Genomic DNA, 17,377 nt, shown 5'->3' with positions numbered 1-17,377 from the left:
GATAGTTTAACCAAAACATCTGCACGAGGTGAATCCGTGAATAATTGAGTTTAGTGGTGACCAAACTATGGCCCGGGGGCCATTTCCTGCCCGCCATCCATTATCTTGTGGCCCTCAGCCTATATGCAAAAATAATTTTTGACTTGGCCTGCAACCTCATTGATTGCGGGTGTTGACAAAGGGGTGGGTTGTGACACACCTGACAACTACTACTAATCATAAATTAGACTTGGAGAGGTTTTCTAGATATGTAAAGAAACGATTTACAGCTAATAGCAATGCAGTTTCTCTCGACTTAATTCTAATAAATTAAGAGATTTCAGTTTCAGAATAAAAAAATACATCCTCCACTATCAGCTGTCTTTCGAGGTCTAATATGTGATCATAAAATGATTAAGATCATAAAGCCAACACTGCTTTAGGAATTGTATCCTTGTTACCAATTACTCTTGCTTTGGTTCTAAATATGGGGCAGGGGTGGATCTATTCTAGTGGGTTGCAGGGTTATGAGCCGCCAGAAAATCATGAAAAATCCCAAATTGTTAGCCTTATGCCTTTAACAGGTGTTAAAAATAACTAAAAGAACAAAAAAAGGCTTGCTAAAATAACTCGTACATAGTTGCTTGATTGTGTGGTTTAAGTGTGTTTAATAAAATCGATAAAAGGGGCCCTTGCATCCTTCGATTTTTTTCTGTATGCGGCCCCAAAAGGAAAAAGTTTGGACACCCTGCTCTAGCCCCTTTAAAAAAATATGATTTTTTTTTTTTAAAACACCAACAATTTTAGGGCATTATAGTACTTAGTTGTAAAACATATAAATATGAAAACGTGGAAAGAAAAAAAATGGTTTTATGAAGTGTAATTAAAAAATCCACACGCTATTATCCCCAACATTTTGCCCCACCCCCACTCTCTCAGTAAATAGCATTGTATATTTATTAAAGCTAAAGAAAACAAACAAGAAAATAGAAATAAATATATTTCAATTAACAACATACAAATTTGCAAAAAAAATGTTTTGTCTGTAACAGCAAAGATTTGAAGTGCAGCATTTACCCTTTATTCTACAAGTAGTATGACAAAGGAAGAAGAAAAGCAATAAACCGAGTTGGGCAGTCTATAACGCTAAACGTAAGCTTAGCATAAATCATGCATCAGTCTTTGCCCAAATTTATGTTGACGTCTCTACTTATGCTACTTTGACCTTTGAAAATAACACAACGATCACTACCAATGGCGTTTGGGTTTTACAGACATTAACGTGTAAGTCAACCTTAAACTTTTCTTGATAATAATATGTTATATGTGACCTCATTATAGTTTAAACATGACATTTTGATTAATACTACATTTGTGGAAAATGAGTTATGCAGCAAAATCCAACAGTTTTTATCCATCTCAGGGGACGGCCATTCTGCTTGCTGTCGACTGACATGACATCACAGTGGCTCACGCAACGACCAATCACAGCTCACCTGTTTTCTGAAGCTGAGCTGTGATTGGCCGCCTTCTGATATTCAGGGGTAGGGGTTGTAAATTATAATCTGCAAAACTCTTAATGCTCAACATCAGATGCTAGCTCTGTTTACTGTCTATGTCTGATTGCGTTGTCCCTGTTAAATAAACTAATCAAATGAAATTAAATTGCTAAAAAACTAAAATTAAAAAAGGCTGGATTTTGCTGCTTCACTCATATTCACAATATTAACCAAAATACCGTATTTAGGCTAGTGGGGCTGCTTAGAGCAGATTGTCAAAAAATAATAATAAATAGGGTTGACTTCCTCTTTAAGCCTTTTCCTCTCCATTGACACTCACTATAGAGAAAAAGCTTAACGTCTGAAAAGTGCCATCAATTGTCACTCTGAAAAATTTTGATATTTCTTTTACGCTTATGCTCACTTCAACCTCTGAAAATATGAGTACTATCGCCCCCATATTTTAGATTTTATGGACGTCAAGTGTTTTTGTCATTCAAGTGAGCACCTGTAGAGGTGAAAACGCTTAATGTCCATCAAATCCAAAATATTGGGGCAGTCGTTCTATGTTCAGAAATTGAAGTGGGCATAAGTAGAGATGTGCAAGTGAATTTTGGTGATGATTGATCACAATTTTCTGACATTAAATTAAATTAATATTCTTTACATGAAGCATTTTACATTTTTCTAATATAAAATATGAGCCTGGGAAACATTGCTCTTAGCTCCCCCCGAGGCTGTCGATAAGTAGAATGCAATGTCTCATGTCTGCAGCTCTGGTGAGTGGTGGCTTCTCCCCTTCCTCCACAGCCACTTCGGGCTTCAGCAGCCAGGGGAGCAGCACGCTGCCCTGCCCCATGGTGCCCACCGCACCCACCAGCCCTCGGACCTCAACCGGCAAGCGGCGGAACAGGAAGAAGGACCACAAGAGCTCTTGTATGACAAACTGCTAAACTTGTGCTTCATTCAAGACTGCTGGGAATTAGTAATACCCATTTAAAGATATAAAAAAAAAATGTTAGCAGCAGGATTTTTTTCCTTTTATTTCTATTCATTTGCAATGAGCTTTACGTTAAAATACTTTTGTTGTAGTTTCATCCTGCCAGTGTGCCTCATTGTTAATCTAAAATGTGACTTGACACTTCTGAATGACTCATTTCTTTTCTGTCACCTTGTGTGAGCAGTAGACTAGTGCGTGCCCGTTTTTATTTCACACCAGTTCCTGATATTGCGTTTATGTGCCACGTTTCCACTAATCTCTCGCCCATGATGTCCCCTCTCTCACATAGTGTCGCTGGCATCCAGTTCTGTGGGCCCCGGAGGGCAAGTTTTCCACGTGGAAGTGAGCGAGGTGGTGCTGAGGGGGGATCCGCTTACAGGTTTTGGGATCCAGCTGCAGGGGGGTGTCTTTGCCACAGAAACTCTTTCTGCTCCTCCCATCATCCGCTTCATTGAACCAGACAGCCCGGCTGAGAGGTAATGCACAGACGCCAAATAGGAAGCCCAAATCATATACAGTACGGGGGGGTCACCTTGAACATGGAGTGCTAATCATTCAGCCAGGCAATGACACATCAAGCAAGCTAATTTTAGCCTCGTGAGTATTTGGTTTGAAGGCAGACACATTAGAGATGCATCACGCCGTCAGACACGAGATGTTTTTTTCTCGCTTTGTTCCTCTTCCAACATTTTTCATATGCATAAAGGAGCATAAATACTTACTTTGCATGTGGATTATGCTTGGATTTGAATGTGAGCAGTTGTTCAGGCTTGACATTGTCTGTTCCTCCACCGAAGAGCAATAAAGCACTCTTAAATGTGTTCAAGGTTAGGCTATTGCTATTTTTCCAAACTGAAGCTAAATTATGGAGTTGATCGATGGCAGTGAATTCAATTCACAACAAGCAGCAGTTTGCTGTAAAACAAACAGTTGGGTCAAAAGTAACCCAATTAAGGATAATTTAAAAAAAAATAATGGACCGATCCACTTTATGGGTCAATATGACCCAACTTTCTGGGTTGTTTTATACAAAATTATCCAATTTTTTGACCAAAGTAAAGGATCTGACCAATATGTAGGAGTTGTTTTACACTAAAAGACCTATTTCGTGACTCGGGTCAAATTGACCCAAGTAGAGGATCAGTCCATTTTTTACCCAAGGAGAGGGTCAGTCCATTTTTGACCCATAGTTGGGTTCTTTTTGACCCTACTGTTTAAAACAACTTACTGTTTTGTGTAATGCTAACAAACAATGCAAAATGTCATAGATGTGCTAACAAGTAGCACCAGTGACATTTGAAAAAAGGTATATAGTTTTTTTTTTTTTTTTTTTTTTTTTTTTTTAATCTTTTGTGAAAAAGGATTATTACTGCAGTTTACAAACTGTTGATGTGTGTGTATTATACTGCCCCCAAGTGGGCAAGTTTTGAACATCAGAAGGAGCAGCGCTGGCAATTGAATTGAAAAATGTGGTGAAAATTCTTTCATTTATATTAATTGTGTCACTAATTTGTTTTAATTAAGTACAATATTATATAGTGCTAGTTCTGGTATCATAAACCACGTTCTGAACATTATTTTTTTTTTGATTGTAAGTTACATTTATTTCAATGAGGAAAGATCATCTGGCACTTTTTGCTTCGTGCAGACACATTTTCAAACCAACTTCTTTTTTTTTTTTTTTTTTTTTTAAATGTCCTTGTCAACACAAATTTGTTCGCGTTTGTCCTATGTGCCTCTTTGGCCTGGCCCAGTGTGTAGTGTCCTTGTCCTTAGAATTAATGATGGTTTTGCCCCGGGGTCACCTCCCCTGTGTGACACCATTTAAGTCAAGCAGCAGTGGGACAGTTGTGCGGTCCACGTGAGCCTCCCACTGGGATGTTAACGCCTAAGCCTCCATGCAAGCTTAATCTGCTGCGGGGATGTTGGCCAATTAATATTTGATGACAGGACTTTATTTTGTAGGCGTGACGTGATTTCCCAAGGGTAAGCTATTTATTTTTTAGGGAATTTAGGAACAAACTACACACTCATTGACTAAAACGTTAGATACACCACGAGACAGCTTTATCGCACAGTCTGCCTTTACCAAAACATGTTTTGTTTTTAAAATGTTTATGGTTGTGGTTGTTGCATCTGCTGCCATGTTGTGCTTCTGTCTGCAGGTGTGGCTTCATACAAGTTGGAGATCGACTCTTGTCCATCAATGGCATCCCGACTGAAGATGGCACTTTGGAGGAGGCCCATCAGCTGCTCAGAGATTCTGCTCTGGCCAATAAGGTCGCAGTGGAGATTGAGTTTGATGTTGCAGGTACAATTTATTTATTTATTTATTGTACATATCCTCACAAGGGCTGTAAAGCCATCTACATGTACATATGATTCTGTTCATTAGAGTCTGTGGTTCCTAGCAGCGGTACATTCCATGTCAAACTACCCAAGCGAAGAGGAATGGAAATGGGGATCACAATCAGTGGTGAGTGTTGCTATAAAACTGGCCAGCAGGGTACAGTATTGGGTTGATGATGCTGCGCATGAACACAATTTCCACACTCTAATAACATCTACTACAGGAGGTTTATGGGGGGCAGGGGGTTGGATCTGCTATTATTCTTAAAATAAGAAATTCAATAAGAACATATAACATTACCTGACAATTTTTTGGGGTCCTATTAGCCTACATTAAAAAACAAAACAAACCATTGTAAATATCATAAATCACAGAACAACAACAAAAGACTAGCTACAGATCTTATTTTAGATCTCATTTAAAGTCTTCAAATATTAAATCATTTCAAGTATTAACGCACAAACGATAAGATCAAAACATTCACTCTTTTCCTGTCTTTTATGTTTTTGAATACTAGCAAGTAAGAAGCCGGGCAAGCCGCTCATCATCTCTGATATCAGAAAAGGAAGCATAGCACACAGGTATGTTATTTAATCACAAACTTGTAACATGACTGCTTCATCAACATCACTTTATCTGTGTGCAGGATTATTCACACACACACAAAAAAATCATAGCAAATCTTTCAAATCATAATTGGATTGACCATAAAATGTAGTTCAGTGGAAGTATGTCTGAGGAGGGCAAAGTGTTGATTAGGGTTGAGGGTGAGGTTGCGGTCACCCCTTATGAGCCCAATTAATTCATAATAGGATTCACGTTGCGAGTCAGGAGCAGCTCCCCAAGTTCCACCGAACAGCTTTGGCCCCTTTTGCACTTTCAGGACGGGCACGCTGGAGCCCGGCGACAGACTGCTGGCCATCGACAGCGTGCGTCTTGACGACTGCACCATAGAGGACGCCATGCACGTCTTGGATCAGGCCGAAGACATGGTCAAGCTCCGAATACAGAAAGACGAGGACAACATTGGTAGAGATCACAGCAAGAAGTTTTACATTAGAAAAATGGCTCAAAGTATAGATTAACTCATTCACTGCCATTGACGGCTATAAACGTCAAAAATTCATTTGAACTTTTTCTATTAGTTTAACATTTTTTTTCCACTTTTGTTAACAAGAGTATGAAAATGTACATTTAGAACAGATATAAAATTTGTGATTAATCATGAGTTAACTAGTGAAGTCATGCGATTAATTACAATTTTAAAAAATGTAATCGCCTGACGATGATTGTTAAAAATTAGGCCTCAGGTCAGGTGATTAAATTTTTTTAATTAATCGCATGAATTCAATTGTTAAATCACAATTAATCACAAATTTTATATCTGTTCTAAATGTACAATAAAAAAAATCTAGGTTTTCACACTCAAAAGTAGATATATTTTTTTTAAAGTAATAGAAATAGTTTAAATGATTTTTTTACGTCTATAACCGTCAATGGCAGTGAATGAGTTAAAATCATGATGATCTCCTTTTGAATCACAAATTTACTGAGTGTATAATCTGGGCCACTTTAGCTGAACACAGGAAGCCATTTCTTTTTCTGTTGCATGCAGCGGCCATTTTAGGCATGCACCATATGTGCGTCTGCACGGGTGCCATTCAAGCAAGGCAATGGCAATACAGATTAATTATCGGCCGCCATCTTGTAGAAGAAAATGTGTTACTGGCATGGATAGATGAACAAAGATACATTATTCAGTGTGAATAATTCTAGTATGTGGAATTGCACAGTGGTTTGGCAATCTGATATACGATGGTCAACATTGACATCAGTTTTAGTTACACTGAGTGAACATTTACTCTCTAGATGAACTGGAGATGTCTGGTTCCATCATCTACACTGTGGAGCTGAAGAGATATAACGGACCACTGGGGATCACCATTTCAGGCACGGAGGAGCCCTTTGACCCCATCGTCATTTCGGGTCTAACCAAGAAAGGCCTGGCTGAGAGGTGAGACGTGGGCGAGGGTGCGAGTGACGGGCGAGGGTCAAGGTAGTCGTTAAAACGAAGGGTGACATTTGCATCAGATACAGAAGTGACGCTAATGCCCCTTGTGTAAATGTTTTCCGTTGAATAAGACCGTAAACAATGGCTGTCTCATTTCTGTTTTCTATTACAAGAAGCCCTTTTGTCCGTCTCAGTCCGATCCGTCCTGGCTGTCAGCACTGTCTGGTATCTCCGTCTCCTCCTCTCTCCAAACTCTGCAGGACCGGGGCCATTCACATAGGGGACCGCGTGCTGGCTATCAATGGGGTCAGTCTGAAAGGCAAAACTCTGAGCGAGGCTATCCACCTCCTGCAGATGGCCGGGGAGTCGGTCACCCTCAAGATCAAGAAACAAGCAGACCGCGTGTCGGCGTCTCCTCGTTCTCATGGCAAGAAAAGCACATTTGGTCTTAAAGGCCGTCACTGTGACATCACACGTACTTTGAGGCAGAAATTTGAGCTTTTTCCAAAGGCACTGCAAGTAAACAAATTCTTACAAGTCATTTGACCAAAGTGGAGCGATTTGGGGGGTGGTGGGGGGGGGGGGGTGGTGGGGGGACAAATTGAACAAATTTAGCCTTCTTCTCTACCACCGTAGTTTGAATGTGTACAGTGTCAGTTAAGAAGATGGCCCTCCAGTTAATTTATATTTAAACGGGTACGTTGATTAAAGAATGGATGAGGTGGAAAATCAAACATAGTTAACATGATTGATGGACTATATTCTGATGGTATTATAACCTTTCAAAAAAGATAGGCTATCACTGTTTCACAATCTTATGGTATGAGTTACAGCTATAAAATGTATTCTTTTGAAATGTTTGGGTAAATAACTTTTTTTTTCTTTGAACACTTTCATTGTTAAAAAACACATTTGTTTCAATACTAAAAATTTACCATGTTAAGGTAAAAAAAAAGAAAAGATAAACACTTCAACATTTAATCGCAATATGTATTAAATAAGTATAAACCTACAACAACAACAGCAATCATAAATAATATTTTTTCTTTAAAAAAAAAAGTGTAGTAACTTAAGTTAGTCTATCATGCAGTAATTTTGAACATACATAACAATTGGTGGTAAACTTAAGCACGTATCCCCCAGGAGGAGGCAAACATTTGTGACGCTAGCGAATGTTGATTAGACGTCGAGGTTCACTCAAGGTCGCAACAGTTTCCAAACATTCTCTAAACAGTTTTAATGTTTTTTTTAAACAGTTTTACTATTTTTATTCTCGTCACATGTTAAAAATGTCATTGTAACAAGAAAACACCACTGTTTAAAGAACCATTAAAACTGTTTAGAGAACGTTTAGGATCCGTTGTGACCTTGAGCAAATGCTGATGAACCCTGACATGAAATCAACATTCGCTAGCGTCGCACGCGCTCTCCTCTCAGTTAGATACAGGCTTTAGATATAATGCCAGCAAAATGTAATTTGAGCACAATTGTAGAAGTACTTATTTGGCAAAAAAAAATGAGTAGGCCTATTGACTTCTCTGCTTCGTAAAATAATGTCAGAGAGGCAACAAGCTGATGCTAGCTATGGTAGTTAGCTGCTATGTAATCTTCCATGGTAGGAAGTCCGCTAGCACTCATAGCTGGTTGCAAAACTTAATTTCAAGACGGTGTTCTCATTAAAAACAAACAAAAAACACTCATACTACAGGAACAATAAGATGGGAAATGTTTGTATTTTTTATTTTATTTTTCAAAACTGAGCTATAGCTACCTGGTGCCTAGCCTAGCCTAGCCTCATGTGGTTCAACCTTTTGGTCCTGTGGTCACTGCTTGCTTCCAGAATATGATGGTCGGCGGCTTCTGGACAGAGAAGCTGGCTTTCTGAGTGACCTTGAGGATGAACTGATGGATTCGCAGAGAATCGGTAAACACTCCGAGATGTACTCCGCCACCGTGCCCAGCATTGACTCCGCAATGAGCTCCTGGGACGGCTCGGGATGCGACGCCGGCTACGGTAGCCAAGGTGAGGTCGGGAGAGTATGTTCTTTCCAAAACAGACTCCTTCCTTCTAAGATTTTGTATTGTTTTTTTAGGAACATATCTTCACAAAGATATCTTGTTAAATCCCAATGATTGGAGGAGAACAAAGTACAGGAGCCCAGTCGGGTCCAGCTCTGCAGGCCTGATGCAGCACACGGGTCTCTACGACGGGAGACTAAGTGAGGATGACTGGGACAAGATGCCTGGGTAAGAAAGCGCAGGCCTTCTGCTCCAGTTTCCCTCCTGTCGCCTCCTTTTTATGTCAGTGCAGCTGTAATTCTCTCATTGAGCTTTATTTCCGTGAGCTTCTCTGCTTTGCTTTTCTTTATGTTTGATTTCTTTGACAAAGGCAAACTGCACTGTGAGTCATACCGTAGCTAGAGATAGATGGATATTAAAGTGCCACAGAAGCGTTTGCTTGTCAATTGATGCTTTCATGTTTTGTTTGCTTGTCCAAACTGTCCTTTTTTTTCTTCTTCTTTCTCAGGTATTCTCTCTCTGATCTGCTTTACTAATTGCCCACAAGCTCTTTGGTGTGTCACCTTTTTCATGTCCACACCAAAACACATCAGGACACGTCAGCCATATGTCTCCTTGTACTTTTTTTTTTGTCTTTTTTTTTTTTTTTGGGTCACATGCTTTCATTGTTCTATTTTTTTGTGGGGGTAGGGGGTGGAAATGACTTTTGTATTTAGTAAAAGAGAAAATATTTGTGATGGACTCTTCAGTGTTTGAGATGTGTCCAGTGTGGTTTTGAGACTTTCAAAGGGACTCTCCTTAACCCTCCAAAAAACCCTCATCCCTACAATTTCCCACGCTGCTCTCGAAGGCAGCACGGCCTCAAGACGGCAAGACTGCTCTCATGTTGTGGTTCCTGCATTGTCGTAGATTCATCAGCCCCCCTCATTGCCATGGCACCCTGAATCAGGACGATAGCTTCTGGTCGCAGGCTCTGCAGGACCTGGAGACTTGTGGCCAGTCTGAGATCCTCAGGGAGCTGGAGGTAGGCCTTCGTTTCTCAGGCTCCTTCTCCCCGTCTGGCTTGCCGGGCTATATGGTCATGCCAGATGAAGCTTTATGATAATCTCTTGTGTGTGTAATCTGCTATTAAATCAGACAGGGCAGACAGGACACCTGTTGCCATGCGAAGTGATGTTTACAAAGCACAACACATTCAAATAGCTTCAATGCATACCACGCTGTCATTTCCCCCCCCCCGTTTTGTGTGTGCGTGCGCTCTTACAGGCATCTATGACGGGTAGCGCTTTGAGTCTGTACCTTGAGGAAACCAAGACCGATGAAGACTCAATGTTTCTGTCAGAAATAAGTCCCATTAAACAAGAGGAACCGAAAGTGGCAAATAAGAACAGGAGCAACATCAACATGTTGACTGGATGTGGCGGAGGCTCCAATAGTTTGTCCTCGATGGCCCTGCACAAGGTAGCGTGGGCTCGTTTTTGTGAAAATCTGCAATGACTTGGTTTTAAAATTACGTAGATCACAATAACTCATTTGCTCCCCAAAACGTATAAATATGTTCTATTTTAAGTGTCCCAAAGACGTATTTATACGTTTTTTTTTTTGGTGCAAGAGCATACAGAGGGCTTTGATGCGGCCTCAACTGCACAAAACAGTTGAAACAATGTTAGTTATTACAAAAACGGCCAGCAGAGTAGAAGCGATCAACCAGGGCCATGTTGCAAACAAGCTCATTTATCGATTTGTGAATAATGATGAAACTTAGCGAAATTCTAATACTAATTGCTGCAAAATAGAAACAGATAGACATATACTTTTTTTCTTGATGAAAGAGACTCTAATCTTTCTTTTGGTAGGTTGCATGTTTTTTTTTTTAGCAATTGAACACAATATTCTGCGGGCCTTGCAAAATCAGATAAAATCCAGTAAAACAGCCAGGTGAGAAGGGGGTTGCTTCAGTGAAAATGGCTGCGAGTGAATGAGTTAAGATGAAAAATATCTGCTCCACTCTCACCATATGTGTGTATGTTTATCAGATTGTGTTTTCCGAGTACATATCTCGATGGAGTCTGTCCTTCATAGACTGACTTGGTGAGTCAGTGCAGTTTGGGTAATATCATATTTTGAGTTGAAACTACTCATTTGTTATCATTGGAAGTCATCATGGCAGCAAATCAAAGCTACTGTGTGGTCATAAAACAGCTGTGTGTCGTTAGTCCCAACATTTGAAAGTACATTGATGCGGTTGACTTTTTTATTACTTCATTCAAAATCACGGAGTCACTTTGATAGATATAAATGTACAATATCTTTATTACATGTATGCAGGTGACCATCAGAAAGGACCCCGAGAGCCGTGACTTTGGCTTCAGTGTATCTGACGGGCTTGTGGAAAAAGGAGTGTTTGTCAACATGATCCGCCCTAAAGGCCCGGCTGACCAGGCGGGCCTGAAGCCTTACGATCGTATACTTCAGGTGACTCTTATTTCTGTCAACTCAAACGTGGTTTCTCTTGACGTTTACAGTTGTTTACGGTTATTGGGAGACAATAGAAACTAATACAAAGTTGTAACCAATAATTACCTTAGCATGGAGGAAAATTGGAAGCAGATACATTAGCAAGAGACGACGGCCGTTTGTATTGTTTATTTTAGCATAGCTTAGCATGGAGGAAAGTAGACATAGCCAGGGGTAATGCTAATGCTAGTTTGAATATTGTTTTAGTGGTTTAGAGAACAATTATTTTCTTGACAAAAAATATTCACAATTTTGTTTAGTTTGTTTTGCATGACTTGAATCCCCAAGTTCAGATTAGTATAATGAAGCTTTTTTTATGTACCCTTCAGGGACATTCTTGCCGGTGTTTGGTAATGCAGAAATGCACCAATATGAATATATGTGTATAAGGAGGATTTCCCCTCCTAGTCATGATTCGCTAGCCAAATATTTGCTGAATACCTCATCTATTTACTGTTAAGTGCTCTTACTGAAATGACACAACATACCACTAGATGGCGCACATTTTTTGTCTATTTGAGAAGTTGTGCTTTGTTGCTATCATGCTGAGCAGGGCAAGAAATTGGTGCTTTAAAAGCTGAGGTCACACATTCTGACAGCTGAATGTACCTCCATTTTGTCACAACTGTTTTAAGTCATCATGACCCTGCTTGGAAGTCAAGTCCCGTTTGTGTATCATAAACACAGTGGAACCTCTGAGTTCGAGCGTCTTGGAACTTGTACAAATCGGGCATCGACCAAAAAAATGTCTCGGAGTTTGACCTTATTCTCGGAGTACGAACACCCAAGCAAAGCCAAACGTACCTTGAACGGGTAGCCGAGTGCTCACGTTGAGACGACGTGCTGCTCATTTTCAGGTCAGAGCGGGTGAATACTCCCGGAGGTGCTCCGTACATTCGCAAGTGCATTTCGATATCTTTTTTCAGGCCAATTTGATCCGCAATGGGCCCAAAGAAAGACGTATAGTGGATTTAGGAAGATTATTGCGCCATTGTAACTACTGTGACTACTTCTGTAAATACTGGCACGAGGACCCCCCTTAGCTGTTCAACAATGTGCCTGACGCTAAACAGCGCACAAGGACCCCTTAGTAGTCTAACAATATGCCCAATGTAAAATCCACCAACTCAGCACTGAACTAAACTAAAGCATGTATTAACATAGCATTTATCATGGTATTTATCAAGGTATTTTTTTATTGTTTTAATACTGTACAGGGTGTACATGTTTTTTTTTTTTACATAAATAGAAATTTTCTATTTTAGGAGTTTGGGAACGGTTTAATTGCATTTAAATTATTTCCTATGGGAAAATTTTTTTGGAGGTTGAACAATTCGGACTTAGAACATTTCACAGGAACGAATTGTGTTCAAACTCCGAGGAACCACTTCTAATTTAATTCAGCTCCTTCTAGTGTGCACAATTTGGCCACTGGGGGGCAGTACAATACAGTCATGCAGACACAAAGACGACTTTTACAACCACTATAAATTATTCTGTTAAATTGCAATTAAATCTGTTGTTTCACAGAGGATAAAGAATATATGCCTATGAGACTTTGCAGTTTGGTATTTGCGAAGAAATTTTTTGGGGAAACCCGTTTCCCATTTCTCATGGAAACGTACCCACATTCCTTTTGTTTTTACCTCATCCTAGTTTCTTATTTTTTTTTTTATGGTATTGATGAGTGTCAATTCACGAATTGACACAGATGTGGATAAGGTTCCACAAGTCACATACCAAATGAAAACATCATCCAAAAGATTTGATGTCTTGTTCCAGGTGAACCGTGTGCGGACCAGAGACTTGGACTGCTGTCTCACTGTGCCCCTGATTACGGAAGCGGGAGCCATCCTGGATCTGGTCATTAGCAGGAGTCCAATGGGAACGTTAGACGGCAGGGGTCTGCCCGGCGACCGCTACGACCCTTCCATTTCACTGCTCTGCTTTTCTGAGCACCGCACCAACAGCATTGCCCTCTGAGCACCAACACATTGACGGGATGGCACCTCACACACACGCATTACATCACACACACGCTGATCAGTCACATGGCACCTGCCGGACGCTCACAGCATCCAGGGCACAACCGGTGTTAATCACTATGTTCACATGATGCTTTTCAGAGGGGGCTCCAGTTCTCCGGGTACCCCACCACCACCCACCCACCACCCATTTCCATTGCAAGGTGTTATATAACATAAGATTATTTTCTTGGCTTACTGCCCATGTTCCCACAAAGAAGGTCCAGTCTACCCCAAATAGATTTCTCAACTGCTAGCAGCCAAGCATCATAAAAGGTTTCATCGTATATGTTAATCTCATGAATGCTTGCAAAGACATGTTTGGTTTTCTCGTGGACGTCCTTGGGAATGTTTTCTGCTAATGTCGCACTGTATTTTTATCCACTTCACATTCTCAACATCACCACATGCACGTTTTCACTTGATGGGAATTGTCGGACTTGTGTTTGTTTTTTTTCTTTTTTTCTTTTTGGACCACCGCCTGACCCCGTGTTGTTGGTACGAGCTCAGCAAGTGACTTATTAACTTACAGAAGCCCCCAGTGTCATGTGTTGTTTACCTCCATGGGGTTGTTGCGAACGTGCCCCTCCCAAATACGCCTCCAGTTCAAATGAAGCGTTGACATCCTGTATTGGCTGCTGTATGCACGGCCTTCAAGACCCGCACAGCGTTAGCATGTCAACGCTCGGCAGTCAAACGTCTACAGAGGCCTATTTTTTAAAAAGCTTTGTATATATCAATCAAATGTTATCATTCTATTTTGGTGTAAAGTAACTTTTTATTTCTCTTACATGCATGTAAAAATGACTTGCGTGAGTTGTTATACTGAATGTGGGGTTTTATTTGGACATGTTTTTTTTAATGTATAATAAGCCAAGATGTATTTATTTCTTTCTTTTTTTGTAATAAAAGTTTTAAAACCCTTGACTCGTTTGCTTTTGGTTCCATGAGCGAAGAAAGGGGCTGAGGTCAAGAGATAATAAATAAATAAATATATAAATAAAAAATGGCATCATGTGCCAGCTAAAAAAAAAACTACTTTGCTCTCAAAGTACCAATTTAAAATATATTGCATAAAAAAAGCTAAAATATTCATGAATAATTTTTTTGTCATAAAAAGTTAAAATACAACTTATTTAACCCTCCTGTTATGTTTCAGGTCAAATTGACTTGTTTGTAAATTCTAGAAAAAAAATAAAAATAGGTGCAACTTTGTCTGCTGGCCTTTGTTTTTCAAATTTTTCTTTTTAAAATATTGCATTGTGTTATATTTTTTGATGATTAAACAGAACGGGTCACATTTACTCATGAACATTGTTAAGAGACAAACACAACAGGGCAAACCCTGTTAAGTTGCGGGTTAAATTCAAAATGTAGAAAAAAATAAACAGCTTCGGTTCAATTTTGTCTGCTGGCCTTTGTTTTTGTTTTAAAAAAAAAAAAAATTGCATTGTGTTACATGATATGATTAAACAGAACGGGTCACATTGACCCACGAACATTGTTAAGAGACAAACACAACAGAAGGGTAAACGATAAAAAATAAAAAAAAGGTTTTAAACGGGCTACAAACTTTATACCAATGTATTTGACTGTATTTCATGTTTTCAATGTACTTTTTTTTCGCCTTTAATTGAGTGATTCTTTCACATACTAGTATCACTGCTCTAATGGAAACTTTTCTCCTTTGACCTGAAATAGACTTGAAAAGTAAGTTCATGGAGTTTCCCTGTGACTGGACAATGCTCTAATCAAACATTGAGTGTTTACATCGCGCTGTATGAGGTCAAAGATCATTCGTAGTCAGTGTGTTAGGGAGTGTTTGCATCCGTGTGCGTGTCTCATGCCTTACAGTTCTTGCCTAATGGATGAGGTTTGCTTTATAGTGGGTCATATACTGGGCTTGGCTTTTTAGGTGAAGTGTCAATGAGCTACAACAGAGAGTGTGACTGGCTGTACAAGTGGCAATAAGGGGGGGAGGGGGGAGAGGGGAAAAAAAGGTTCCCATAAAGATTACGTAGTACTTGAAATGGGAGAGGAACTTTAAGCAGAGCCCTTTATCAGTAGACATTTTCGGTAACCTAGTTAAGTCCAGAAGTATGACATAAAAATAAATAAATAAATTGCCTTGATCCACTACCACAATAATACATTTGAAGTAAAAACGGAGTAAAATGTAGACAACCACTCATTTATTAAAAAACTTTCACAGATATGACTCCTTTTCAAATCACCTTTTCACACTGCACTTGCTCTTCCAGATGTCGCAATCCAAGTCTGCCCATATTTGGAAGTGGTTGCCTAAACGGCCTACCAGGAAGTGGCAAAATATTATGGATTTGGATTCATGTGTTGGAGCGCTCCGTCCATCACTAGCCCGGTTTACATGAAGCCATGTATTCCGATTAGAATGAATCCGAATGGAATGAAAATGCTCCATATAAACACGTCAATCAGAATGAAAAGGCTGAATCTGAATGGAATTTCATTTGGAATCACAGGGGTGGTATATTCCTTTTTTAAAATTTATTTATTTATTTATTCCTTTCGTCAATAAGAACGAGTGTCATGTATACACTTCAATCGGAATGGCGGGGCTGCGTGCAGCAACACGCATGCTCTGTCTTGACGTAAATGCGTCATGACATCGTCGTTTCCACCCACTAAAATGATGGCATCTTCCCGGAGCTTGTCTGCGAGGGGAGAACTTGTTTTTAACATACTTTTTTAAAGTACTTTAAACTGTTTTTATCTAGATGTTAAATGTTACCACTATCAGAAATTCCATCTTCATACAATATTCATTCAGTATTTGTGGGCTATTGGTGTAAGGTGTGACTGTAGGTGTGTAGGAATGTGTGGTTTGTGTGTCTGTATGTGGTTTCCTAAAGACGGAAAATAGGCCAATAAGCAAATGTATGCAACTTCGGTTAAGACACTCACATTAAACAGGGCAAATTAAACAAGCGCAGTTAAGCTAGTGACATTTAAAACAGCACTTCCGGTATGCGCTCTTATTTTGAAACTAAAAATGGTGACACTTCCGGTGTCTAGCTTAGCAGCGCAACATCAACTTAAAATTACTACGCGATAACATGCGCATGAGGAACGTCGTCTAAACACTCTTAACAAGTAACAAGTAATTTGGGTGAACAAGCTATGGCTGGTTCTGACCAGATGCTTACAGACAAGTAAATTAGAATAATATAACTTACTAGTCATCGACGCACACTGCTGGACAAATCACAACACCGTTTACACTATAGCGCCTGACTCCCTATTGCTGCTGGCGAAGACTGATTCTGTTTTATCGGCCACAAGCACGAGCGCGAGGATCAGTCATGTCACGTGAACTCACTTTCCAATGAAAAGAGGATACAAATTATGCTAATTAGTAATTGTCTCAGTTACGTAAATAACAAAGTTGAACATATTAGACTTAGGAAATAAACAACTTTTCTACAATGTCCGTGGCTCTTGCGGCTACCGCGGGGCTGATCCGATTAAATTAGGGGAGCATATAAACGGCAGATAGGAATGGATCACCTCAAATGTAAACGCCAGAGATCGGAATGACTAAAAAGTCTCCATGTAAAGCCGGCTATTACTGTGCCTGTCGGGGCACCACATTTGGTAAATGGTAAATGGACTGCTTTTTACATAGCGCTTTTAAAAGGGTCTTTTGCCCAGATTTTGTCATAATTGTTTTAATTTCCTTATTTCCTCAGTAGAGCTTTGTTCTGTGGATGTATCTTTGTGAGTCTTATCGCAATTTCTGCCAGGTGCAGTCATGACTGAAAAACCTCCTCTATTCCTCAAATGGGCTTTTGTTTTGTGTCTGAATAGTGTCCTTGAATGTTTCTCTGTACGTCCGGTCAACTCCGGTTGAACTGTTTACTGGAAACTGTGTGGTACAGCCCTTCAAGATAGTATAAGAATATTGTAAGTCCTCTGTAATCTTCGCACTTGTGAGAGGCT

The 17,377-nt window shown here is 39.8% G+C and overlaps 1 protein-coding gene across 3 annotated transcripts in view; it reads left to right on the top strand.

Annotated features, from left to right (window-relative positions):
* LOC144060465 (glutamate receptor-interacting protein 2-like) overlaps positions 1-14,326 on the top strand; it is a 37,939-nt gene extending 23,613 nt beyond the window's left edge. The window contains exons 11-24 of one of the 3 annotated variants that reach the window (XM_077580066.1): positions 2,289-2,414; positions 2,768-2,954; positions 4,644-4,789; positions 4,874-4,954; positions 5,346-5,409; positions 5,712-5,857; positions 6,698-6,842; positions 7,100-7,266; positions 8,680-8,862; positions 8,933-9,086; positions 9,768-9,882; positions 10,125-10,319; positions 11,187-11,333; positions 13,158-14,326. In XM_077580066.1, the coding sequence (XP_077436192.1) occupies positions 2,289-2,414; positions 2,768-2,954; positions 4,644-4,789; positions 4,874-4,954; positions 5,346-5,409; positions 5,712-5,857; positions 6,698-6,842; positions 7,100-7,266; positions 8,680-8,862; positions 8,933-9,086; positions 9,768-9,882; positions 10,125-10,319; positions 11,187-11,333; positions 13,158-13,358 (2,057 nt within the window). In that variant the 3' untranslated portion in view covers positions 13,359-14,326. Of the gene's footprint in view, positions 1-2,252; positions 2,415-2,767; positions 2,955-4,643; positions 4,790-4,873; positions 4,955-5,345; positions 5,410-5,711; positions 5,858-6,697; positions 6,843-7,012; positions 7,267-8,679; positions 8,863-8,932; positions 9,087-9,767; positions 9,883-10,124; positions 10,320-11,186; positions 11,334-13,157 lie in introns of all 3 variants that reach the window. The other 2 variants (XM_077580059.1, XM_077580074.1) reach the window with 2 other exon arrangements.
* Positions 14,327-17,377: the final 3,051 nt, after the last annotated feature.

The sequence above is a fragment of the Vanacampus margaritifer genome, chromosome 1 (genome assembly GCF_051991255.1).
Source record: "Vanacampus margaritifer isolate UIUO_Vmar chromosome 1, RoL_Vmar_1.0, whole genome shotgun sequence".
NCBI classification, from domain to species: Eukaryota; Metazoa; Chordata; class Actinopteri; order Syngnathiformes; family Syngnathidae; genus Vanacampus; species Vanacampus margaritifer.
The sequence above is the reverse complement of the archived record's forward strand: the minus strand, read 5'-3'. Positions and strand labels throughout refer to the sequence as shown.